Raw genomic sequence first — 27,935 nt, 5'->3', positions numbered from 1 at the left:
ATAGCATGAAAAATGTGGGTATTGGAATCAGTGGAGAAATTATTACAGTTTGAAATGTGCATATCTGTAGGTTGGATTAATGATACAGTGACTTACCCATTCCCACATCCTCTCTTGCTTTATGGATGAAGCCAAGTGTCCTTGGAATACTTTTCTGTTTTGACTCAGGCATGCTGAAATGTCACTGGTGTGAATGACTGCATGGCTTCAGACTCTGCCATTCTGGCCCATCTACCCAAAATCCAGACACTAAAAGAAATACATCTTGTTTGTTAGATGCACTGTAGAAATATATAGATAACTATATACAGTAATTAAATACCTTTTGATGAAAGAAGAATGGAAAATGTTACTCAGAATACTAATGCAAACCTCAGTTGCCCAACTGCAATTATGCAATTCACTGGGTTACTTAGGTGATATTTAGTTGTATAGAAGGTGTGTTCACATCAAAGGGAGTATTAAGCCTACTAGTCAATACTTAGCTCTTTGCAGTTTGTCTTCTGGTTTTGCTGGAAGCAAAGCCTTCAGCCTGAATCCAGAACTTACTTACAAGCTCTCTGCTGCTTTTTTCTCAAACTTTTGTATGAAGTGGAAACAGATTCAAACTGAATGGAATACCATTTTTGACTTACAGGATTTATCATAATCCATTCTGTTAAGTAATGCTAAGATACAAAAGAAATTTAAAAATCCATCCGGAATTCAGTGACACCCAATACAGGCACCAGTGAATATGTCATTCAGCCAAACTAGACCGCCAACATCAGAGGTGAGAACTTTTGCTCTGAATATTTTAGAAAATCTGTATAACTGTTCTAAATTGTGAAAATTGCTGCCATGCAACCAATGGCAGATGTGTGAAGAAAATATCCACTTATTTTAAAGACGTGTGCATGAAAAACCATTCAAAGTCTAGTTTATATTTAATACCCAAAAGTTTATGGGAATATTCACTAAAGCTTATTTGTGCTGGCTGTTTATATAGGCCACATATACACTAGGAAACTTTTCCAAAAATTTCCCACTATTGCTAACACTGGTTCAGCTGCATCAAAGATAGCAATATTGGGAGCTCAGCTATCAACAGGGCTCCCATGGTCATCACAGTTTTAAACCTAATGTCACCTACCCCTCCTCAGTTCAGGTCCAATCGTGGTTTCAACAGCCACTGGCCTATGCACTTGAGTACTTGGACTATTGCTGTAATTGTTAGAAACCTGGAAATGTTTGAAAATTTTCCCTAGTGTTGTCAGGACCTCAGTGTGTATTTGTCATTAATAAGACGAATGTACGTTAATGGTGGGCCCTACACTCCTTTCTGTTGCATGGCTCAGAGTGGAGGCAAGGAGTAAAACTAGAGCATAAAGGGCCTGATTTTCCATTGCCTTACACTTTGTGTAGCCATTTACACCCATGCAAAGTAGCTGTAAAATGCCAGCATTCTGATCTGGAAAAGTGTATATAAATACACAAGATGCAAGGCAGTAGAAACAGTGATTAATTTGTGCCAGGGCTGAGCCTGGCACCTATAGGCTTGGCAGTTCATAGCCCCGGCACTTCTGGGCTTGCTGCATCAGTTATGCATGTAAATAAATTGCTTGATTCCCAGCACCTCTTTCATTACAAATTAAGCACTGGGCACTTTCCCTCAACACAAGCACATGGAAGCTTCTCCATACACAGTTTTACCCCGATCCAAGCCCATTTAAGTTAATAGAAGCCTTTGCATTTACTTCAGTGGCCTTTGCAACAGGCTCTTAGAGCTCCGCAGATTTTGGGAGGTCACTTGTCTCTCTGAGAACTTCAAGTATTTCCAATCAGTTCTAATCATTGCTAGCAGAGTAACATCCAACAGCAGCACGGCTCCTCCTCTGCCCTGACTTCTAAAGATAAAATAGTTCCAACATTATTTCTGTGAAAAATTTCCACACTGAACACGCTGTCAATTGAAATGCATGCTGTCTAAATCCAGCGCTCATGATTATTTATGTGGCCCACATGAAATATTCAAATTGTGCTGAACCCAAGTTTTCTTTCTTCCTTTTTTTAAGTAATCTTCTAGAATTTATGATTGCAGAGAGAGCCTGCCAAACGTGAACCAAGTGTAAATTGATATAATGTCTGCATGAGTCTGCAAACAATGACTCAGAGATGTTAACTCCTCTCCTGGTCTTGAGTCTGCATTAATATTTTTATTAATATAGAAAACATTTATAATTTTATAAAATGAAAATGAGTGAGGTTTGTAAGGTGCAGAAAGGAGATATTGGATCCAACTTTATAGTTTTACCGAAGCATTCTAATTTCCAAAAGTGAATCTCCACAATCAGGAAAAAATGTTTTACAAGATATCATTGATAATTATTCCATGGCTGACATTTGTCAGCACTTTAGCTATTTTTCTTATTCGTGAGCCAAATCCTATCACTGGGAAATTTCTGAGTTAATACTGCAGCATTTGGTCCATTATTATTATTATTATTATTATTATTATATTATTGTGAATCTCCTTTCTGCTAGCAGTCAATGCCTGTATAACTGACTACCTGATAATGATTTTAACTATGTTTATACAGTACTTTGAAAATCTACCTGACTCTGCAAGTCTAAATGTTATTATTTAAATAACTGGTTCACTGATACCAAGTAAAAGCCTTGTGTGCATTAAAAACGTGTATATGTTTAATCTAATTTGGATCAAATTGTTTGAAATCTGCCATGTCCATAAAAGCATTTTGAGGCATATTCATTTATCATCTTTATTATGATAGTGCCTAGGGACCAGTCAAGTTGCTTCATTGTTCTAGACATTGTACACATATAGAATTAGAGACAATACCTTCCCTAAAGAGTTTAGAGTTGAAATTAACAATACAGTGACAGGATCGAGCAACAGTATATAACATACACCAGAATGAACAATGCAGTGGTTTATGAATATTATGCCATGTGTTTTTTGTTTTGTTATATAAATCCTTTTGGTGGACACCCTGTGTCAATATTTGTATTACTTAAATGCTTACTGTGTATCTATAACTGAGATAATCTTCTCTCACTGCATTTAGTTGGTAGAGCTTCATGTTTTTTATGTCCCAGAAGAAGTGTGGAACTTCACATTAAATACAGTTTCTGCAGATCTTACTAGCAAATTCATTTCAGCTGGATTTATAAGGTGAGTAATTGCTAAATAACGAGGAAAAATGCTGCTTTAGGCCCCAATCCTGCATACACGCTTGCACATGCTTAACATTGTGCCTGTGAGTAATTTCTTTATACAATGCTTCAGCTAATCCATGTAGCTGGATAGCTCTATAGGGAACCATTGTAGCACAGCATCAGCTAGAACAGCCCTTGAGGTTCCTGTTCTGTGGTCGCTTCCAGAATCCAGGCGACACAAAGTTGGCACACAGCCATCTTTGCTTTTCTTGGGCTACACCAAACTTAGCTCCACCACACTCAAGAATCTGGACCACTAAAATTCATTTCCAAAAGGGGAATTAGCGAGAGAGAGTGAGTGCCTTCCTTTTAAAAAGATATGATGTTGGACGGATGGTTAGACAGCAACATGAATTCCACAAGGGTAATTCATACAATTGGAATGTTTGCCTGTCCATATTTATTGTCCTTTGTGTAACTTAGACTCCAATCCTGCAATGAGTTCTGCTTGGAACCCATTGAAATTGATGTGGCTTTATGTGTGCATAGGGGTCTACCTGGGCAGAGCTCATTGCAGAATCAGGGCCCAAATTTCTAAAATATTTTTACCAGACATTGCAACATAAAGCAAAGGATTAACCTTTAACATTTTTTATTTTCTGAATGTTTTTTCTTTTGTAACGTACAAGATATTAAGGATAAAATCCTGGCCCCTTTGCAGTCTTGGGAGTTTTGCCATTGATTTCACCACCAGAAGTCTAATGAGTTTAAGAAACAGAAGTGAATGTTATAGTTAATTTAACTTGAAAAAAGACACTGTCTGACATGCTTTAAAAGAATAGTATCAGAGGGGTAGCCGTGTTAATCTGGATCTGTAAAAGCAGCAAAGAGTCCTGTGGCACCTTATAGACTAACAGACGTATTGGATCATGAGCTTTCGTGGGTGAATACCCACTTCGTCAGATGCCAGACGAAGTGGGTATTCACCTACGAAAGCTCATGCTCCAATACATCTGTTAGACTATAAGGTGCCACAGGACTCTTTGCTGCTTTAAAAAAATGTTACCCCTGATTTCCTATTGAAGGTAGGTAATATTGGTGTGAATGACAAGCTGAAGCCCAATCCACTCCCACATAAAGCAGGATTGAGCCCTAGTCTGTGATCACAGGTAAGGAAGGAGACTATAGTCTTTACTCACAAGAACAGCCATTAGGAACCCTGTGAGTGCAGAGAAGTTACAGAAGATCAAAATGATCTAAAGGTAGTAGGTACCACCAAGCAGTCTAATACATTGAAATGTTCACTTGCATTGTAAGCCCTCTGCATACCAAAAGCATAGCTAGTTGTCCTTGTCACATGAGCCCCAATAAGAACTCCTTACAAAGCACGGAGGGATGCCAAAGTAAATATGCTCTCACATTCTTTGTGGAGCTTTGAGAAGAAAACTAATCACTGATGGAGATCTTGCAATGTAGAAATCAAGTTTAAAATAGCAAAACAACCCAGAGTGTGGGTATTGCACATAAATTGTGGGTATTAAATTATGAACCTGTTTAGCTTATGGTAAACATATCAAATGTTTATTATGGTATTGTTTTGATGTTGCAGTGAACATTGTATCTGTATTTGCATTATATGCTCTAGCTTTATTTTCAGGAGTTGCTATATGGGCTGCAAAAATTTGCTGTTAGCTAAATCTTGACACTCAAAGGTTTAGACAAAGAATGAATATTTTCTTTTTGAGGTAAAAATTTTGAGGTAAAAAATTAGATTTTTTTTTCTACATGACGGAAGGACAAAAATAGTACATTTGTCTGTTTTCAGATAAACTCTTGTGCTCTAATTAAATAACATTGTTTTTTAAATTGAAATTTTCTAGCCTTAGAATATACAAGGAAATAAAAAGGAAAGTCAGTTCTGGCTCATGAGATGAGATCTGAAATATTTCATAATATCATCATGTCACAATACCATCCCAAAAAGTCCCTTGCTGTGGGAAACCATCCCTGAAGGATGGACAAGAAGTGAAGACAAAGCATATAAGGAGGCAGCCAACCAAAGAGAGGCCAAATTCCCAAGTAGAACCTTGCATTCTCATGTGGTTGGTCCCATTTCTGTTATACTCTACCTTGGTATCCATGGGCTTTTCTACACTTAAAACGTTACAGCGGCACAGCTGTGCCACTGCAACTGCGCTGCTGTGGCACTTCTGTGTAGTCCCTACCTATGCGAATGGGAGGGATTCCCCTATCAGTCTAGGTAATCCACCTCTGCAGGACGCAGTAGCTAAGTCAACAGAAGAATTCTTCAATCAATCTACAACTGTCCATAGGGGGACTTAGGTCGTCTTAACAATGCTGCCCAGGGGTGTCTTAGGTCAGCTTAACGACGCTGCTCAGGGGTGTTGATTTTTCATACTTGTGACTGGGGTAGTTAAACAACCTAATTTTCTAGTGTAGACCAGGCCTAAGTACCTTCCAGTAGCGCATTAAGCACCATAGAATCATAGAAATGTAGGACTGGAAGAAACCTTGATAGGTCACCTAGTCTAGTTCCCTGCACCGAGGCAGGGCTAAGTATTATCTAGATCATGTCTGGCAGGTGTTTGTCTAACCAGTTCTTAAAAACCTCCAGTGATGGAGATTCCACAACTTCCCTAGGTAATTTGTTCCAGTGCTTAACTACCCTTACAGTTCAGAAGTTTTTCCTAATGTCTAACCTAAATCTCCTTTGCTGCAGTTTAAGCCCATTACTTCTTGTCCTGTCTTCAGTGAAGAACATTTTATCACCTTCCTCTTTATAACAATCTTTTACATACTTAAAGACTGTTACCATGTCCTCGCTGAATCTTCTCTTCTCCAGATTAAATAAACCCAATTTTTCAATCTTTTTCTGTAGGCCATATTTTCTTGAACATTAATCATTTTTGTTGCTCTCTGGTCTTTCTCCCAATTTGTCCACTAACATGATTAACATCTATCACATATTGTTGTTCTCTCATCCTTCTCTGGGGAAGAAATATGTGCTGTGGAGTATTTTGTTTAATAACACATATGCATGTGCACACACATTCCTATATGTTTCTATTAGAGAAGGCAAGATGCACTTTGCATTTAGAGAGCATCTGTGATACTCCTTAGTTCCTAGGGGAATTGATTCCGCAGTTTTGGGCCTGCCACCAAGAAAGCTCTGTCTTTTGCACAGATACCCTCATTGTAGTTCCCAGTAATTTTGTCTTCTAGTGTCAGACAAGCAAAAGTGTTCCCCGCACCTTTTTCAAATTGCAGGTCCTGCCCCTTTGCTTTTTGTATGGATAACTGAGATGTGAACAATTCTCAGGTGGTGTTGTAATCGCATTTGATTCACAGTATCATCATATTGTGATGCACCATCATGACTTTGAAACACTAAGCCTGTCTGATCTGGAAATGCAACATTTCAGGCACAGTCTCACATTGCAAAATAAATAGCCATCATCATTTCTTACAACTGTAATAATGAATAATGGTGTTCTAGGGTGCCTCGTCATGTCACATTGAGAGCACTGCGGGAGCAGCTTGGAGACTTCCTGGGTGAAGATGCTGTTGCAGATAAGTTTATATTTCTGAAACATATAGGGAAAAAGCTAGCAGTGGTAAGTTATTTCTGCATTTTCTCTAGATTTCTTCTTTTGCATTTTTTTGAAACTGGATATTAGACAACATTTTATACTTTTTCTCCCATTAAAAAGCAAAACAGAGAAGTTTTTACCCTGCTCTACTGAGATTGTCAGATATTTAATAAAGTATTTTTTCTTTAATAGTTAGAAAATTAAAATATCCTAGCATAGATAACTGGACATTTTTAGCACCAAGCTGTAAATATTGTTTTAATCTTGTGAATTTTAAAGTAGTCGTATGCAGTTGGTATAATCTTCCTGTTTGTTTGGGGTCATGGTAACCTCTTGTATTTATATCTCTGTGATCAAATATTTGCTGAGTTTTTCAGTTCTGCTGTTTCACAACAGTAACAATGTAAGCTATTCCAAGAGCTGCACCTTTCTTACAAAGTAAGGGGAATTTGAATTAGGAAAACATTTGAATTAGGAAAACATGTTCACTTTTTTTTTTTTTAATAATAATTTGACTGTAGACAGTGAAATCGATGTTATTGCCTTTGAGTAACTGAGAACAGAATTTTGTCCTATATTTAGTTTAATTTAATTTATTTCATTGGTTAAAGACAGGGTTAAATAGAAGTTCAGATTTCTTATTCTCTATAAGACACACTGATTTCAAATATACTCTTAAATATGCATTGATCACCTGAGATTTTGTATATTAAAAGGACTAAGTGAAAAAAATCTGAAAAGGATGTAGCCAAAGATATCAAGACAACTAATAAAAAATTCCTTAAGCACAGTAGAAGTCAGCAGGAGAATCAGTGGATTCTTTTTCTAAATTAAAATATTTGTTTTAACAATTGAATTGAGAGAAGCATGTTACTTAACACACACTTCCTGTTCATACTGGGCCTAATCCAACTCCTAATGAAGTCAACAGGGAGTCTTTCCACTGATTTCAGCTGGGAATTGGCTCAGGTCCTTTGAGCCCTAAGTGAAAGCGTAAGGGGGTGAAGATATTTATATAAATACACACACACTCCTGTTCGGCTGATTATAGCACACATTTGGAGTCTGACAAAAGTACAAATGAATAGATGTCATGTCAGAAAACAGAGAATTGTCGTCTATGTTCTTCCCACCCAAAGTGCTAGTGTAATAAATGTAATTTATCATATGAAACTTACAAAGAAAATAACATACAAATGGAATGGTATGCCGCATTCCTTTTACAGAAGTATTTTGTTGATTTTACTTGCTTTTTTATGTTCCAAGGTGAAGGCAAAGCAAGAAACAGAACTGAAGCTCAAGTTATTTGCTCCCCCACATGTATGTATCATATAATTTTCAAGTTATCATTTCAAGTGTGCACTTCATGTCAATTATTTCTTCCTTGTCTAATTAACATATGGTATGTTTTAGGCACTTCATCCCGAATTATATTTGCTCCCTGGAGTGGACCACTTAGAAATTGCTTATTCATCATCAGCAACTCCAGATACACAGCACTTTAATGCAGAATCCCATAGGTCTCCCCATGGACCAAGTACTTTAAATCTTCCAAAGAAAGAGCGTGAAAAAAGTCCAACATTTCTAGAAAGTCCACAGAAAAATACTCTCATGCAGAATCAGGAAGATTCTAGTTCTTTAGGATGGAGTGAGACAGAAAAAGAAATGATTTCAGTTTTGCACATAAAACCTGAACAAAGCCTGAACAACAGAACTTGGGAAAAACAGATTCCACATAGAAGGAAAGGTAAGATTTAACTAGTACGGGGAAGGGAGAATGAGATGCTTTGGTACAGACCTAAACAGGAACTGAAAAAGAAAATGGCCAATTACACTATAAAAACCCAAACAAATCCAAACCTGTTGAAATAATGTTAGAAGAAGACTGACTTAAATGATCAAATTCAGATCTGAAGACGAAGCCATTTCCTTCACCTAACTATACTATACTAACGGTCAAATAATTTACTTCTTTGTACTTCGCATTTGGTGATTTTTGTTGTTGTTCAGATTGACTTGTAAAAGAAGGGAAATGGATTTCTGCTCTTTTTTGCCTGATTAGAATGCACAAAGTAGGCCTGAAAGGGTGATTTTTTGTTGTATTTCTTTAATGTTTTTTTTTTTAGATTAATTTTTACATTACAATACAGGTTTTTTTCTTCTCTGGGAGAGATTGTGGACAGCTGGAGAACTGGTGTGGTTATGACATCAGGGAAGTCATGCCATTAAAACTTGATTAATTGAGATTTAAAACTTTGTTGTTTGTTTTGGTGGTAACGCACACTTAAACCAAAATACTCTACAAAAGGAGGGAAGAAAAGATCTCTTTCAAATATTTAACACACAGCCCTTTGAGTTAAGGGCTGAGAAACCTCACAAAATACATGAGATACCTCCAACATGTTCTCCATCAAAGCTAAAGAAGATCAGACTTGATGTTTCTTTTGCTGTTTCAGGCCTTTATACTTTATAAGGAAGCTCAAAAAAAGAAATGTCATGCTATCTGAAGTGGTTCACAACCGTGAGTGTCAATTTCAGGTCAGACTGTCAGAAAACAGAGCAGACACCCCAAACTGGTGGTATATCTTTAATTAGATTTCACCAAGCCAGTAACATATGTGCATGCCTGGATCACTATATTAGTCTTACCATGGAGTCATGGGGTAGAGAGTTGGAGTGCAGGGTGCGAACTCTGGGAGGGTTTTTGGGTGTGGGAGGGGGTTCTGACCTGGGGCAGGGGTTGGGGTGCAGGGTCAGGGAGGGAGTTAGGGTGAGGGAGGGGATTCCAGCTGGGTGCAGGCTCCAGCTGGGTGGCACTTACCTCAGGCGGCTCCCGGTTGATGGCGTAGCAGGGCTTAAGGCATAGTCCCTGCCTGCCCTGGCTCCATGCTGCTTCTGGAGGCAGCCACCATGTCCGGCCAGTTCGCAGCCAATGGGAGCTGCAGAGGTAGCCGTCGGGGTTGGGGGTGGTGTGCAGAGCTTCCCTGATCGCACCTATGCCTGGGAGCTGCAGCAACATGCCGGTCACTTCCAGGAGCTGCGTGGAGCCAGGGCAGGAAAGGAGCCTGCCTTAGCCCCATTGCACCACCAACCGTACTTTTAATGGCTTGGTCAGTAGTGCTGACCGCAGCCGCCAGGGTCGCTTTTCAACTGGGCATTACGGCCGAAAACCAGATGCTTGACAACCCTAGATACAGGATCGATACCTGGATCCATTCTTATAGCACCTTTTCAGGAAAGGCAATCTGGCAGCCATAATCATTTGCAGCATGGGCGCTGCCTTTGTTGATTAAACACAAACAGAGTCTGTGAATATGCATTGTCAAACAAAATGACCCATGCTTTGAAGTTAGCAATCTTTTATATTTCCAAGTCTCCAATCTTGTGTGACGGATAAATGTAATGTAAACACATTGTGATAGCCAGAAACAATCCTTCATTAGTTTTCATCAAATAAATTCCCATCTTAATACTAACATACACTTTTGATCTAGGCTTAATTAAGAACAGGGATATACATAATGTAATGCGATGGCATTCAACAGGTTACAAATAAGTGAAGACAATAACATTAACATTTTTTTTATATCCACACACAAGTTAACTGTCCTATTCCTCCTAGCCCACGTAACATTTATTTGATATTCACACACAAGTGAATTGGCCTATGGCTTTGATTTGAGCTGGTCTGTCAGCATCACAAGCACAATCCCATTTTCTTCTCTGAGAAGGCTCAAATTAGGGAAATGACAATTGGTTGGAAGCAGGAGAGGGATATTTTCCCTGGGATGTGCCGGGGTTGAATTGGCAGCCTGAGAAATCCAGCAGGTGTGTAATTTGTGCCACCTATTTTCCATCCCCGGGTTCTCATTGAGAGCCTCTCTTGCATAGGCAGCATGGTTGGTAAAACAAATGTCACAAGATCTGAAACTGATGTAATATGCAAACTTGGCAAAGTGTGCAACCAGTAAGTCCTATGATGTTTTATAGCCTTGGTCCTTGACCTGTTGTTTATCACCAAGATCTGTATGGTCTGAGATTCTGTAATGTGACCATGAACTCCACTGAGAGCACTGAGTTTAGGAAGCAGGGACATTTCTTTTTGAGGGGCCTGTATAACCCTGAAATTCTCTCTTTCTGTCATTGGTGTCATCTAGTGGAAAGCTCAAAATCTGTTTGTTTCCTTTTAATTTTGTGTATGTGGTCTGGTTATACTTATTCCTTACTGCTTTGCTCTGAGACATATTTGGGATGTGTTGCTCTTTTGTGTGTGCTCACTTTTAATTTGTTTTCATTTACTAAGGCTTTCAAAGGTCTTCAGCTATTGGATTCTGAAGAAAATAAAATGTATGGTTATTAACATTTTAAAGGGCACATTTAAAATTGTGTATTTCTTTTCCCATGTAAAACTGATCAATTGTAATGCAGACCAAATTGGATCCAATGAATCTCTCCGCATACCAAGTAGTTTAAATCCCACAAAGTGGGAGTCTGGAAAAAATCCTACATCTTTGGAAAGTGCTCAGAAAAATCATCTAAGCCAGGATCAGAAAGAATCTAATACACGTAGGTGGAGTCAAAAAGACAAAGGGACTATTCCAGGTCATCATGTAAAACAGAGCACTGAACAAGCCAAGAACAATGAGACTCAGGAAAATCACATTCCCCCTGGAAGAAAAGGTATGATTAATCTAGTCATCTTCTCTTTAAGGCTGCTTTTTAGAAAGGGGGCATATAAAGCTAAACAAAAATAAAAAAATCTCTAATTTCACTATAAAAACTGTTCAAACAGTGTTATAAGAATGATTTGGAATCACAAAAGCAAAGGAATCCAATTCTTTTCTTCACCTCACCCTGTTGTGCCAGAGGCACAGTAAAATGCTCTAACTGCATCCACTGTTTTGAAACCCTTGCAATATATAGGCCCAGTTTTGTAAGGCCCAGTTATGTAAATTAATGGAATTTCAGCATAAACTCTAAATTTTATTGTGGAGAAATAGTAGTTAAAAAATTTGAAGCCAGTGTTCTGTTATAAAAAACACTTTGACTTCCGCTTTCCTATTTTCCTCAAAATCTACCTGAAATTTTGCAGCCATTGTTTTATGCTGGGGTAGAATTTTTCTGGAAAGTTTGAAGCAAAATGGAAAAGGCCTTTGGGAAATAAGGTTGAAAAAATGAAGTGAGCTTATTTCTTGAACATTTTCTTGAATTTGTTTAGTTCATCATAATTCCAAAATGGTTTGGTTTAGAAACTCTGAATTTGCTTTAATCTGTTAGTGTTTGAGAGGAAGACATTGGGAGGCAAGTTTCCATGTTTTTCAGATTTTCTAGGTTAATTTCAAGACTAGTTTTTTTTTGACTGAACCAAAATGTTCCCTTAAGTAATTAATAGATGTTTACAATCTTAATTTAAGTTTAAGAAAGTTTTCTTTCCCATCTGGAATTTATCATTTAACCAGATATACTAGACCCTTCAGATGGTAAATGTAAACTTTTATTACAATCCATAACTAAAATCCTGACTTCGTTGAAGTCAACAGCAAATCTCCTATTGTCTTCAGTGAGGCCAGGATTTCATCCATAATTTTTACACCATATGCCTCCCACTGTAATGGTCTATCCTTATTAATCTATGGCATGAAATATGGGTTTATGTCAATACACAAGGTCCAATTGTCCCAATTTTCCTTCACACATATGTATTTTCTGTTCTCCATTTGACTGATATGATTTCTTCAACATTTTCAATATAAATTCCTAAAATTAGGCTCTTAAATCCATTGCACCTGCAACACCCAAAGAGTTCAGTGTAGATATTCAGTATCCCTGAAAATCAAAATATTTTATTCAGATGCCTTATAGATTTAGGAGCCTAATTTTAGACAGCTGACTTTCAAAATTTTGACTTTCAAATATAATTTTGTGGGTACACTAATATCTTAATTTCCACAGTGAATAGATGTTTCATCATGTACCTTGTCAAATATATAGTGAGATTTTAGTTATTGTCTGCCAATGTCATTCACAGAAAAGGTCTAAAGATCTAAAAGATATGGGTGTTAATGGGTTCTGGATCAGGCCCAAATTACACAGTCTAAACGCCAGTTGACCTCAATAGAAGTTTTGCCTAATAATTGAAAGATGGGACCCAAAATTTTTAACCTGTGATATCAAGGCTCATTATATAATAAATAAATAAAGTGGTTGAGCAATTAATCTATAGACAGCTGCTTTATTGAGCTATTTTACACTTTAAAATGAAAGCCTTTTAAGATTCTCCCAGAAAAAAACTTTCAGAAATCTGCAACTACGATTTATCCTGGCTGAGCCTTCCTTCATCCCTGTCTACTGATACAGGGAAATACTTCACATGCTCAGTGGATTTTTGCATGAAAAGACTTTATTTCCATATGATAATCAGGAGCAATAAATTATTAAAATCATTTATCGAGAATCTGAACTAGAATACGATAATGGGGAAAGTAATTTCATTCACTTCAATTTTCATTGTTAACCATATCTACTGCAATTTACACTTAGCCATGCTCGTAGCACTCAGAAAAGGAAAATATTTCTACTGTCCTCCCACAAAGTAGAATTTTAATTTGCTTTTACAATATTAAAGAGTTTGACTCCTAAAACTGAGAACATTGAACATTTTCCCTGAATAGACTGTAATGGAAATAGTACAAAGGTGTGGGTGGGATTAGAGCAAAAATAAAGCTAACAGTTATATGCCAGAATTGAAAATGGTTTTTTGAAAGAGATCTGTCAGCTACACATTTTCATCTAACACTGGATGGTTGCTGAGTACTGGAAGCCAATATTTATAGTAGTCTCTTCAGAATGGTCTATTACCTTACTCTACTACCTGATTAAAAGGAAATAATTGATTAAATGGGTATAATTGGATTGTAAGTGACAACTGATGTAACGTTAGTAGCTTGCCTATGACCATCTTCTTGTCTTTCATTTCTGAAGAAGATATAATAAAGAAAGTAATAATTAATTCTTTGTTCAGCATCCATTCTGATGGAATTACAGTTTTAAATTACATCATTAATACAATATTCAAAATCTGAATAAAAAGTTTTACAGTCAAATATAAAAACCTTACATTGTCCTACCTTAGCATTATCTGATAAAACTTCTACTGAGAAACTACTAGATGCAATAATATTCCAAGTTTTCAAGTGCACTGGTACTATTAAATGTTAATTTAGGCAACCCCCCTGGATGTCCAGCAATTTGGATTAGCACCCAGTGGTTTGGATATTTATCAAAGTTTTAGCCAAACTTCTGTTTTACAATGGGAAAAAATGATGGTTCAGAGAATCCAATCCCTCTTTTAATGTTGCACATTTTCACGTTTTCAAAAACTCTAAGATTAATTATACAAAGATATAAGATAGTATTTTATTTGAAAGGAGTGCATCCTCTGAATCAATATTTTCATTTTGAACATTGTATCTTAGTGTAATTGCCACTCATTTTAATAACATTGAGAATATACAGATTTGATTTAGACAAAATCAGAATCTGCCTTTGAAGTCAGACACTGGAAGTATAAATTACTGGATTATCTTTTTTCAAATGAAAAATCAGGAAATGTTCAAAATAATATTGTATGCAGTGTAGTTGACAGTTTCATTTTATTTTCCCTAAAGCAAAACAGTGAGCTCTCCAGTTTTTCTTAATGATGCTAACAAGATCTGTTTTTAACTTGGTTCTTTTGGTGGGCCATTAGTAAAGTCCAAAGGGACCCTTGAATATTGTATATGTTGCCTAAATATTCTGTACTTTGCTGTAGAAGAAATCGCTATGGTGGTGACTGAAACTGTGGAAAATAGAGGCAATGTAAAAGCTATCAGGATGGGAAGAAACACTACAGGGGATTCCGGTATTCCAGAATCATTGGAAGATGGAGACAAGGAATATTTGCACAATAAGAAAAGGTAATTATAGTGAGTAGTTCTACTGACAAAATATTTCATTAATGGAAACTTCTTTAAATACTTCTATTAACTGAAACTGAGGAGAAAAATATACACGAATTAAATTTAAGATAAATTTATGTTTTTAAGTTAATTTTTACTTGGTACTTTGATTTTATCTTCAGCCCTCAGCAGTCTGGAATTAGAGAATCTGTGACTGATATTGGTATCAAACAGGATGATAAGGTATGTTTTCAAAGATAAAATATTAGTGGTAGTATAAAGAAATAGATCCATTCCTCCCAGCAGGAAAATTCCTAATTTTCAGTACAGCTGGCTCAGGTTACGAAGATGCACTATTCAAATGTAGGTTTCAGTATAATTGAAAAAAGTTGATTCTGCTCTGAAACAAATTTGCAAATGAAAAATAGCAATCAATGAACCCCTCAAAAGCAGGCATTACAGTGACTAGCAGCTTGTTTCATTTAATAGAGACTACATTTACTAGTTATTATAATATTTTTTAAATCTTAACTGAGTTTGGTCCTGCTCATTACCAACCATAAATATAGATTTATTGACATTGGCTGCTTTTTAGTAATTAGTATCCATTTTCTACTGGCAATATCTTGAAGTCCTCATTCAAGTACAAATGCCATTGAAGTATAATATAAAAAACCATGTATGTTGAGATTTCTGAAAACAACAGGTATAGTATATCTATAAAGCCAAAATTAGAGCATCTTTAAAACTGTGCAGAAGACACATCTGAGGTCCTGAGTACCACTTAAACTCGGAAATTAGAGCTCATGTGGGCCCTCTGCAGTGATGTGAGTTTTGATTGTTAGTTGAATTACTTTTGTATAATCTTATGAAAGGAATTGGACAACACAAAGGCTGCTCTTATGACTTCTGCTATACTTAGAGTAGAGCTGGCTGGAAAAAAATTGAAAATTTCAATATTTGACACACATTTTTACAATTTTTCCCACTTTTTTTAAAATTTATTTTCACACCAGCTCTATTTTACAGCAGTTTAAAGTTCTGGGTTTTTTTTTAAAGGAAATGATTGTTAGTTGTCAGAAGGAACCTCACACCAGCTGGATTGTCTATGAAGTGGTACTTTTAGTACAAGTTATTTTTATACTATCATAAATTATACAGACAGTCTGTGTGAATACACATATTTACATTCTTTTTTAAATTTTATTAATGATAAAAGATAACCACACATAAATATATTTATCACTCGATGAGAAGAAAGCTACATAATAAAAAAGATTACCACAAATCTTTGAATTCAATACATTTCTCAAGGATAGTGAAAGATTCATTACAGTATCAAAGGATAACTCTTAGAAATGTATAAGAGAAATGGAAATCTCATAAAAGTTATGTGAAATGTTAATGTTCAGCTTACTCTGAAATGTGATTCTATAAAATTGGCATTGTGGAGCTTCTTGTACCTCAGTGATTTCTATATAAAATGTTCTCAGTTTACAACTAAAAAGATGTTTTTCTATCAGCCCTAAAATTCAACCTGGATTTGAGAAAGAAGCTAGGTTATTTTCTTCTCATGCATCATCACCAGAAATTAAAGTTCTTTAGGCTAAATTCTGCCATCAGATTTACCTCTGCAACCCTACTGCTTTCTTTTGGTTTGCAGAGGTCTGCCTGACTGGAGCTTAGTAAACATTTATTTTGATGACACACAAAAAGAAAGCTAAGTCCAAGTCAGACCTCCCATTCACCCGTGCATTCTTACTGGGCAGCGTAGATTAAGGAGATGGCTGAGTTTGGCCCCTTGTGCATATTAAATTAATTAGAAATGTTTCTCCAAATACAGTACAAGTATTCAAGGGTGAATATTATGCATTTATATACTTTTCATTTGCCTCTAGACAGATAAGAATAACATAAATCGTCTTGAGTATTCAAGTCAATACATTTCTCCTCCTCCTCCACCGTCTCTTTCTATAAACAGATCTCAAGTTCCCATATTTCAGACAGAGAGTAAGTATATGCTTCCAAGAAATTACAAGGAATTGAACCTTTATTCAAGATGTGAATGTTTATTTAAAAAGGTGAATTTATAATTTATGGAGCACTCCTGGAGTCGGCACTGTGTACCAGATCACACCCGACAGCTGAGATAGGCAGGGGAATGCCTAGTCCATGAATCTCCCTGGTGCTCAGGTGTGAGCTAGGAGCTGAACTGCTCAGCACCATCAGAATGTAGATGGCTTTGCACGTGCCCCAAGACACTTAGGGGATTATAAGAGTGGAAACTTAGGCATCTATAGGATTAGGTGGCAGCTGGGCAGTGGTTCTGTGAATGCCCCTGGCATCTAAATGTTGGACTTAGGTGCCTAAAAAGGCAGTTTGGTGCCTAAGTCCCCTTTCTGAATCTAGCCCCTAGTCACTAACTAACCATTTTGTTGCAGTATATTTAGCAAAATGCTTTCATCAGGAAATAGCCCTCTTGAGTTTTTGGGTATCTGGCAGCAGTTTTCTACACATGTAATGTGTTTCCCGTGCCTTCCCTTTTAAATATAGTTTTAGTGATGTATATGCATTTAATATGGATATTAGTTCTAATTCATTTGTGCATTTATAAATGACTGGGTGCATTCTGCATTTATATAACCCTTTTCTGAAGCATCAAGTAGTGGCCAGTGTTAGAGATAGTATACTGGACTGTGGGAATCCCTACTCTGTGTTCCTGCAAGGGACGCAAACTGAAAAAGTTGGGCATGCTTTATGGTACATGCACTTCACTGAGACATAACTATGGCTGGCCTTTTCCACTTTTAGCACCCAGAACTTTACTAAGTGTAGGTTGTAATTTCTTTAGAAAGCAAGATGGTTGAACAACTGAAACAAATGAAGGCAGAAAGAAGGCACATGGAAAGAACTAGAGAGGAACTGGTTAAAAAAGCCAAAGGTTTGCTTGAACAGAATAAGCTGAGGAGATATCATGGTATGTTCTTCAATTGTATCATAACTGTGTGAAAGTAAATGTGAAACTTTTTATCTGCCTGTGTCTATGTAGTGTTATAGTATATGCTTAATTACAGAGATAGCAGCTGGATAAACAATACCTCTCAAAAGGCTCATTTGTATGACTAAGTATGGTAGAGAGGTTGAGGACTAAAATGTCTGCTCCCATCGATGCTCAGTAGTACTCCCATAAATATCTATGTCCCTGGATAGTATGAACCATAGCACTGTTATGTTACTTGTAGAAGTACAGTATTCAGAAGGCATCCATAAACCACATCATGGTACCAAGCTCACAATGAGTTAAACGTTCCAAAGTGCTGTTTTTAGGAATGGTACATGAGGGCATGATAGAAAACTTGTCTACTACGACACATACAATTATTAGCAGCACCCAGATACACCTCTATTTTATTCCATGAAATAACTGGTGACAAAACTTATTTTTCTATAATAACAGATAAAACCTATAGAAACAAAATGTGTACAGAACACAAACTTCTCTGAAAACCAGATCTGCTCCTTGGGCAGGGCCCATGCTTTCTTTTGTGCTTGTACACATAAAACATCTTAATTCTTTTCCCTTTCAATTGTTTAAATGATAAATTAATTCTCAAGACAAAAATATGGTAAGTACCTTAGGGGAAAACAAGCAATATAGCAGGGGTAGGCAACCTATGGCAAGCGTGCCAAAGGCGGCATGCGAGCTGATTTTCAGTGGCACTCACACTGCCCGGATCCTGGCCACTGTTCCGGGGGGCTCTGCATTTTAATTTAATTTTAAATGAAGCTTCTTAAACATTTTAAAAACCTTATTTACTTTACATACAACAATAGTTTAGTTATATATTATAGACTTATAGAAAGAGACCTTCTAAAAATGTTAAAATGTATTACTAGCACACGAAACCTTAATTTAGAGTGAATAAATGAAGACTCGGCACACCACTTCTGAAAGTTTGCTGACCCCTGCAATATAGTAAATGCTCCATTTCAGAGGTGTCAGGCAGAATGAAAAGAGCTCTGGACAAATCTATGGATTCTATGAGAACCATACAGGGAACCTTAATGAGTCACATGCATCTCTACAGCCATATGTTGAGTGTCACTGCCCAGAATGGTTAAATAGCACAGATACCTGACTGATCTATGGAGAAACGACAATATACAGTAACCTGCAACCTACATTATACAAAAGTCTCAGTGGACAACTGAAAACTTCAACTCCTGTTGGGCTGGTTTCCCCCAGTCATAGAGTCAACGGTCCTCCACAGGCCTGGTTGATTTTTCATACTAGGGACTTCACATTTCCAGTAGAGTCCTGCCATTCCAGTTGTCAACAGCCCCAAGAGTTTTCACCAAGTGCCTTGTGGTAGGCATTTTTAAGATTACAGAGTATTCATGTTTACCTTACCTCAAAGACTGGCTCATTTAAGGAACTTCTCCTCAGCAGGTCTCAGACAACATCCATTATATCCTTGCACTCTTTGCCACATCAGGGGTCAGGGTAAGCAAGAAAAAATCACCTGACCTTTCCAAAAGACGGAATTTGTAGGAGCACAACAGCATACTTACTGTCCATTAACTGTGAAGTTGTGGCAGAGCTTATGAGTCAGTTACAGAGCAATCCTCAGACAACAGTACAGGAATGTCTAAGAATGCTAGATTACATTCATTGTGCATGTTTGTCACTCCTCATGCCTTGTTGTATTCAAGGCTAGTTGAAGTCCAGCTACCTATCAAGCAAACACCACATAGATATGGCAGTGCAGATACCTCAGGAGGTCCTATTATCACGAGATTGGTGGAAGGATCCTATTCAAGTATGCAGAAATGCTCAACTTTCTTCTCCTCTATCCACAGTAATGCTAGTAATGGATGCTTCCAACCTCAGATGGGGAGTGCACTTGAATCAACATCAGACTCAGGGACTATGGCCAAGAGACAAGTCTCATCTTTCCATAAATATCTTAGAACTGAGAAAAATTTGTTTAGCGTATATGACATTCCATCCTCTAATCCATGGTAAAACAATACAGGCATGACAAACATCTTGGCGATGTTTTATGTAAACAGACAAGGAGGAACAGATCATTTCCAATATGCCAGGGAGCTGTTCACATATGGAACTGGTGCATCTGACATCAGATTGCCCTGACAGCCATTCACCTTCCAGGATTAATATCTTAGCGGGTCACGTGAGCAGACACTCGTCCTTTAACGATGAATGGTCCATAAAGTATTCAGTCCATCACAGATCTTTCACAAATGGGATCACCCAGCCATAGACTTGTTTGCCATGGAGTCAAACAAGAAATGCCATACCTTTTATTTCAGAAGGGAGTCTGAGTCCAGGATCTCTATCGGACACTTTTCCTCAGCTCATCTCCTGGGCTGACTTACATCTATCCACTGAGTCCTCTAATTCTGAGGACAGTGTGGAAACTCAGACGAGATGGTGCCACATAGCTATTGCTAGCAACCTCTTGGTGCAGGTAGTTATAGTTCTCAGACCCTTAAAGATTCTTAGTATAACCTCCAATAACATTACCCCTGGATCTGGACATAATCTCCCAAACAATGGGAAGACACTCCATCCAGATCCACTTTCTCTGTACCTTACAGCCTAGATCCTGGCTGCCTGACTAATATAGAGAAATCATGTTCCAAAGCTGTCCAGAACATCTTGATTCACAGCAGGAAGGACTTGACAAAGCTCACTTATGCCAAATGGAAAAGATTCACTCTTTGGGCAGAACAACATCAACTCTCCCACTCATTCCCATGATTTAAAATCTATGCTGATTAAAGAGATCTGAATTCACTATTAAAAGAGTACACTTAGCAGCTATCTCCACTTACCAGTCTCCAATTCACACCCACAATATATTCTCACATCCTACAGTGTCTACATGCCTCACAGAATTAATATATATATTCCCACCTGTATGGGAGCTACCTTCCTCCTAAGATTGCGCTGTGGCTTTAGCTTGGTTAATGGGGGCTTCCATTGGAACCATTAGCATCATGTTCTTTATACTACCTTTCTGTGAAAACCACTTTCTTAGTGCCAATTACCCCAACATGTAGAGTAGGAGACCTACAAGCAGTCATGACAGGGCCATCATACACTAGTTTTGATAAGGTTAAGGTCTCCTTTAAACCCCAGCCAAAATTTGTTCCTAACATAGTTTCAGATTTTCACTTAAACTGGACTACTGTATTTACATACCTGTTTTCTCCCTGAAACCCCTTTCTAATGATAATTAGAAAAGGCTTTACTCCCTGGACGTATCAAAACTTTTCTTTTTAGTTAAAGAGAACTAAAGGGGGCATGCACAGGCATGCACTGTTGGGCAAAAGAGTCCAGTCCTGAACGCATAAAGCACATGCAACTCATGGACTGCTAGATTCACAAAGGAGTGTAGGTGTGGAAATGGTCGGCATCAAACACCTGCTCCCAACTTTTAGGTGCCTAGAAAATCACTGGGATTCACAAAGCCTGAGTGAGTTACCTATGCTTCCTATACAATGAATGGGGCTAGATAGGCACCTTAGAATGGGATTCACAAAAGCCAACATGCTAGGTGGCTCCCCGCCTAAGCTAGCCAATGAGAGCTGCCAAGATGAGGGGTATGTCCTAAGCCCCACTTCTCTCAGGGAGTTTCACATCTAAGTCCAGACTTCAGGGAAGCACTTCCATCTGCTTGGGATTCTTGAGTTCAAACCCCCTCTTGGCATTAGATTACCTGGCTTATGGGAGAAACCCACCTCAAGTCCCCCTTCACCTGCAATGAAAGAAAGGATTTGAATAGGGAATCTACTACTTGTTGGAGGAGGTGGCCTAAACATTGGGCTAGAGACTATACTGATGTGGGGGGTTTCCTCAGCCTCTCCTGTTGAAACATTCCACTGTGAAAAATAATGAAAGCGTCATTGGACCAACGAGAGAGAAAGTATGAGTCTGATGCTTGTGGCCGGTGCATTTATCAAGGAGATGGGGAAACCCAAAATCCAGTTCCCCTGCTCCAATGAAATGGAGGGAGCCCTCCCCCTCCCACCCAACACACACGTCCATCTAGGGCACTCATCTGAGAAGTAGTAGATGTGTTCAAATTCCTTCTTTTTCTCAGGTAGAAGGGATACTTGGGGGATCTCCCACAACCCCAGTGAATACCCTATTGTGCAAAAAGCTATGTGGAAGGGAGTTCCTCCTTCCCCAGCCAGTTTGTGTGAACTGGCCTGTGGGGGCCCAATCTGATGGATGTCCTCTGAGCCCGCTTACTGGATTGTCCCTGCAGGTGAGTTAGGCAGAGGACCCCCTAGCTTCCCCTCATTCATGCATCACACTGGAGCTTAAACATGTGGACACCTAGAATGAGGCTGTAGCACATAGGCTGCTAGGGACCTTTTACTGCAAAAATGTAGGTGCCAAATGCGTTTAGGTGACTTCAGGATTTGACATCAGTAGAGCAGGGGTTTTGTGCACCCCAGTGGGGCCTGATTCTAGGATGTAGGCACTTAACCTGGCACTTAGGTACCTAAGTCCTTTTGTGACTCTAGCCCCCAGAGTGGACTATATGTAGACAACACATCTAAAATACCCTCAGTTACTTTAAGGTAAATAATGTTTGCAAAAAGTTTTCTATTAATCTTAGGCATTCTGCCAGGGACAGCTTTAGCATGAGCTTATGGGGGTCATTTGCCCCCCACAAAATCATAACATTGGGTGCCAAACCTGAGTGGAACTACAACCCTGTGTACCAGGTGACATTGCCCAGTGCTGGGAGCCAGGCCCAGCCCTGCAGGACAGGAGCTGCTGCTGCAGGGATAGGGTAGGCTTGTTCTCCAGACAATTCCATCCTCCCCACTGCCCTTCCCGTTGCACCTGGCTGGAATTAGGGTTGCAGTACTGGGGCAGAGAGTGCTCCTGCTGATGGTCAGTGTCCCGCCTTGACGACACCATATTGCACCCACTGAGTCAGGAGGCTGCATCCACCCCTGAATTCTGCTCAAGAACTCTGGACCTGTGGCGTTCCCCGGCTCTGCATAACACATGCTCCTAGTTCTCTTTAGCGCTGGACCTGCAGAACTAATAAACTTTGCAAACCTAGCTCTCTTTTGTACAGCTTAGTCGTGCAGCGCTGCAAAGCTCCACAGGACTGGAACTCTGGTCCTACAGCGTTCCTGCTGGAGCTTCAGTCAAACCTTAGAGGACAGATCTAGCCTTTAATTTTAGTTGGCTGGGGTCCAGCTAATCCTGGTGTGACTGTATAGTTAATGTAATGTTTAGTTTAGGTAAACATTCATTGATTTTAAAAAACAATGCTACATTTTTCATACATGTCTAAACCACTGAAGTTGAAGCACACTACACAAGTACTGTGTGCTGTTCATTATTATTCCTAATTTACTGTATATTAACCTGATCAAGAACAAACAGAGATGTTGTTGTCCTGTGTAGCTCGTGATGCATGGAAAAAGAAATATTTTGAAACTAAGAAAGCTACAGCTTCATTGGAGGACATTTTAAATAAACTGCGACAAGATGTAGAGCTTTACTATCAAAAGTTACTGTTGCAGCTGGAAGCCAGAGATATCAGGAAACGGCCAAACAATTTAACACACATTGCAAACGCCAAGGTAATATCATTTGTTCATATTTGTCAATTCCTTTCTCTCTTTCCATGAAATTTGGCTTCTGTATAGAGTATAAATTGTAAGAACAAATTTACCACCATAATCCAGAGATTCCAAACATTAGTAATTGTTTCCATAGATTCATAAATTCTAGGACTGGAAGGGACCTCGAGAGGTCATCGAGTCCAGTCCCCTGCCCGCATGACAGGACCAAATACTGTCTAGACCATCCCTGATAGACATTTATCTAACCTACTCTTAAATATCTTCAGAGATGGAGATTCCACAACCTCCCTAGGCAATTTATTCCAGTGTTTAACCACCCTGACAGGAACTTTTTCCTAATGTCCAACCTAAACCTCCCTTGCTGCAGTTTAAGCCCATTGCTTCTTGTTCTATCCTTAGAGGCTAAGGTGAACAAATTTTCTCCCTCCTCCTTATGACACCCTTTTAGATACCTGAAAACTGCTATCATGTCCCCTCTCAGTCTTCTCTTTTCCAAACTAAACAAACCCAATTCTTTCAGCCTTCCTTCATAGATCATGTTCTCAAGACTTTTAATCATTCTTGTTACTCTTCTCTGGACCCTCTCCAATTTTCCACATCTTTCTTGAAATGCGGCGCCCAGAACTGGACACAATACTCCAGCTGAGGCCTAACCAGAGCAGAGTAGAGCGGAAGAATGACTTCTCGTGTCTTGCTCACAACACACCTGTTAATACATCCCAGAATCATGTTTGCTTTTTTTGCCACAGCATCACACTGTTGACTCATATTTAGCTTGTGGTCCACTATAACCCCTAGATCCCTTTCTGCCGTACTCCTTCCTAGACAGTCTCTTCCCATTCTGTATGTGTGAAACTGATTTTCTCTTCCTAAGTGGAGCACTTTGCATTTGTCTTTGTTAAACTTCATCCTGTTTAACTCAGACCATTTCTCCAATTTGTCCAGATCATTTTGATTTATGACCCTGTCCTCCAAAGCAGTTGCAATCCCTCCTAGTTTGGTATCATCTGCAAACTTAATAAGTGTACTTTCTATGCCAATATCTAAGTCGTTAATGACTTTATCTGTGAAACAGTCATATGTCCTTCAGAGGTGAGCATAGCCCATCTAGTTTAATCAGAGTACACCATTGACCAGGTTTGTTTTAGGGATTTTATATCTAAAAAAGCTTAATTCGTTTAGAAAACCATTTACCAAGAATAGGAGCATTAGTCCATTTTTCATTTGCATATAATATGACAATCGGTTTGCATAGGCCAAGTGTGGACCATCCCTGGTGATCTTACAGATTACTCTTTGTTTGCCCAGAGTGTTTCATGGAAATAGCACACCCCAGTATTCCATGAATGCTGGATGAATGCATGAGAGTGCATGTAAGAACACAAAGTTTACTTCTTTTCCACATGGTAACAACTTGTTTAGTTTTGTATAAACTAGTATTTTTTTAATATAACAGAGATTTTTCATGAATGAATTATATGTATCACACTTCGTATGCTGGTGTAAAGATGTTCCAAATGCTTGTGTGCAACAGCACAGCCATAGCTCTGTGTGTACACTCAGCACAAATATCCTTTAAGTTCATGCAGAAAGATTACAAACTTCCTACTGTGTTGAAGAAGTAGGGAAATAGTAATCTCGGTCTAAATGCCTTTGGTGCACTTGCACTTTGAAAATAGTGTGTTGCTCTGAGACCTACCTTAGCAGAAGGAATTGGTGAGAGTTAAGGGAAGAGTAACTAAACTGGTCAGATAGACTGAGGAAAAACTTCCTGACAGTGAAATCTCCTTAATTGTGGAATAATTTGTCCAGGGAAGTAGCGAAAGCCCCTCTGATAGTTAATTTGAAACTAGACTAGCCAAAATAACAGGCAAAGTATTTGTGGATGTTTTTGTGTTCACATCTGAAAGCTATAAGAGATAAATACTTGTAAAGCACAATACGTGTAATTATTATTAAGCATGGCTCTCTGTCTGGGTAGCACTGCCAGTATTACAGAAGCATGTGCTCTATCAGTTACTTCTATTACAGTAACTCCTTACTTTAAGTTGTCCCGGTTAACATTGTTTCATTGTTACGTTGCTGATCAATTAGGGAACATGCTCATTTAAAGTTGTGCAATGCTCCACTCTTAAATTGTTTGGCTGCCTGCTTTTTCCACAGCTGGCAGCCTCCCTACGCTCCGCCCCCCCCCCCCCCCCCAACAGTGCCTCCCGCCCGCTGGCAGACCCCGCGGATCAGCGCCCTCCCCCCCTGCCCGAGGCAATCAGCTGGCTTGCGGCGTTTCGCAAGGAGGGGGGAGGAGCGAGGACTCCCCCTCCCTCCGCTGCCTCCCCAACACTGCAAGTGGCATGTAATGTAGATATAGCCGCTGGGATATATAGAGGTTTTAAAAGGCCTAAAGCATCAAAAAAAGACTAATACACACATCCCCTTCAGCTACATTGACTTCTAGGAAGCTATGCTGACTTACAGCAGCTAAGGATCTGGACCATACTTTTGAAAACACTAATCTCACTGTCATTATAACTAAGCCATTTAATTTTTGAAAAATGATACTGCCATTATAGAGGTGGTGTTCTGTTTAATCCACACTATTCTTGAATATAGCAAATCGCCATCAATGTCCTGATTGAGACAAAGCAAAGGCATTACATGGGTGAGATTGAAACATTCATATTTTTTTTAATCATATACAGGGTCCAGTCGGGAAGACCAATCGCAAAATAATGTGCTATTATCCATCTCCCAGAGTAACAGGGCTTGGGGAAATTGTGGGTGTCCCCTGCTCATAGGCCAGCAGGGCTTGACTGTTGGAGGGAGCTGCCCTCCTTTTGAGAGAAGACTGCTACAATACAGGACATTTGGGGTGGGGGGAAAGTCAGAAACTGAAGGAGGCTTGGAAGAAGAGTTTAGAGGATTGCTGTCCTGGTGCGGGGGAGGGAGAGAGATTATGGTCAATAACTGTGGTAGAAAAATATATAGAGAATAGCTGAACTGCATAAAAGCTTTTTGTTTATTCCCCATAGAACACCACAATCATCCAGATTACAACAGTGCAGCACGAAATTGATCAACTAAAGAGAAAGCTGGATAATACAAAAATGAAACTCATAATAGAAATTAAGGTAATCTGCATTTATTCTAACCAACCTGTAAATTAAACAAATAGAGATTTTCTTCGCTATAAAATCTAGAGCCATAAATATTTGAAATTTTTAAAAGTTAGTTAGTATTTGAAGAGATATTATGTTAAAGCAGGGGTCGGCAACCTTTCAGAAGTGGTGTGCCGAGTCTTCATTTATTCACTCTAATTTAAGGTTTCGTGTGCCGGTAATACATTTTAACGTTTTTAGAAGGTCTCTCTCTATAAGTCTATAAACTATTGTTGTATGTAAAGTAAACATGTTTTTAAAAATGTTTAAGAAGCTTCATTTAAAATTAAATTAAAATGCAGATCTTATCAGTTTAGTGCAGTGGTTCTTACCTGGGGTGCACGCACCCCCTGGGCAGGGCCGGTGAAAGGATATTTTGCGCCCTAGGCAAAACTTCCACACATACCCCTTGCACATCTGTTCATTGAGGGGCAAATCCCAACGAGCCTTTATAGACCTCAGGGGCCAGCCATGCCCAGGGGCTGCTCCCCAGACCAGGTTACCCCCCCCCCCCCCGAACTCCTCTGGAGGGTGCACAGCCCCCCCGTGAGCCCTCCGCACCCCACTCCGGTGGCCCCCGCCCCGAGTCCACTCACTGGCTTTGTCAGGCTTGGGCCGCTGCAGCAGCTTGGCAGGGAGAAGCCGCCTTCCGGATGCACCAGAGAGCCAAAGCGTCCCACTTGCGGCAGCGAGCCCCAGCCATGGAGGAGCTGGCACGGTGCAGGGGGGCAGCAGCCCTGCAAAGGCGGTGGTGGCGGCGCTAGGGGGGAACAGCCGTGTCCCCCAGCCCCTCCTGCCCAGCCTGTGCCCCAGCGTCCCCCCCCCGGAGGGTTCCTGCAGATTGCAGCGGATGCATGTGGGCTCCAGCCCCCATGCACCCCCTGGCTCCCACCTCGCCTAGGGTTACCATATTTCAACAATCAAAAGAGAGGATGGGGGGGAGAGAGCCCTGCCCCCATCCACTCCCTCCCACTTCCCACCCCCTGACTACCCCCCTCAGAACCCCCAACCCCCCCGCTCCTTGTCCCCTGACTGCCCCCTCCTGGGACCCCCCCCCACCCTAACTGCCCCCCTAGGACCCTACCCCCTACCTGTCCCCTGACTGCCCTGACCCTTATCCACACCCCCACCCCCAGACAGACTCCCACACCCCACCCAACCACTCCCCGCCCTGTGAAAGGACCCCCAGAAGCCCCGACCCTTCCAACCCTCCCCCTGCTCCCTGACTGCCTCCCAGGACTCCCCTTACCATGCCCATGCCGGTCAGACGCTGGCTCCATGTGGAGGCAAAACACACTGCTGGGCTGCCGCGCGCACAGCCTTCCCCCCCGCAGAGTGCAGAGGCAGCGGGGGGGGAGGGGGAGCTCCAGGAGGGGCAGCGGCCGCAGAACCTGAGCGCGGTGAGGGAGGAGATGGGGGGCCTGCCTGCC

At 39.7% G+C, this 27,935-nt stretch overlaps 1 protein-coding gene across 5 annotated transcripts in view; it reads left to right on the top strand.

The window, feature by feature from the left end:
- Positions 1 to 27,935, top strand: part of SPATA1 (spermatogenesis associated 1) — a 35,508-nt gene that overhangs the window by 2,758 nt on the left and 4,815 nt on the right. Inside the window, exons 2-13 of one of the 5 annotated variants that reach the window (XM_054036912.1) lie at positions 638 to 772; positions 3,069 to 3,175; positions 6,677 to 6,794; positions 8,037 to 8,090; positions 8,184 to 8,517; positions 11,199 to 11,450; positions 14,581 to 14,725; positions 14,890 to 14,950; positions 16,606 to 16,717; positions 17,559 to 17,684; positions 23,169 to 23,347; positions 26,380 to 26,478. In XM_054036912.1, the coding sequence (XP_053892887.1) occupies positions 737 to 772; positions 3,069 to 3,175; positions 6,677 to 6,794; positions 8,037 to 8,090; positions 8,184 to 8,517; positions 11,199 to 11,450; positions 14,581 to 14,725; positions 14,890 to 14,950; positions 16,606 to 16,717; positions 17,559 to 17,684; positions 23,169 to 23,347; positions 26,380 to 26,478 (1,623 nt within the window). In that variant the 5' untranslated portion in view covers positions 638 to 736. Of the gene's footprint in view, positions 1 to 130; positions 773 to 3,068; positions 3,176 to 6,676; positions 6,795 to 8,036; positions 8,091 to 8,183; positions 8,518 to 11,198; positions 11,451 to 14,580; positions 14,726 to 14,889; positions 14,951 to 16,605; positions 16,718 to 17,558; positions 17,685 to 23,168; positions 23,348 to 26,379; positions 26,479 to 27,935 lie in introns of those variants that run through there. The other 4 variants (XM_054036914.1, XM_054036913.1, XR_008445906.1 and 1 more) reach the window with 4 other exon arrangements.

This window comes from Malaclemys terrapin, chromosome 8 (genome assembly GCF_027887155.1).
Source record: "Malaclemys terrapin pileata isolate rMalTer1 chromosome 8, rMalTer1.hap1, whole genome shotgun sequence".
Lineage (NCBI taxonomy): Eukaryota > Metazoa > Chordata > Testudines > Emydidae > Malaclemys > Malaclemys terrapin.
The sequence above is the reverse complement of the archived record's forward strand: the minus strand, read 5'-3'. Positions and strand labels throughout refer to the sequence as shown.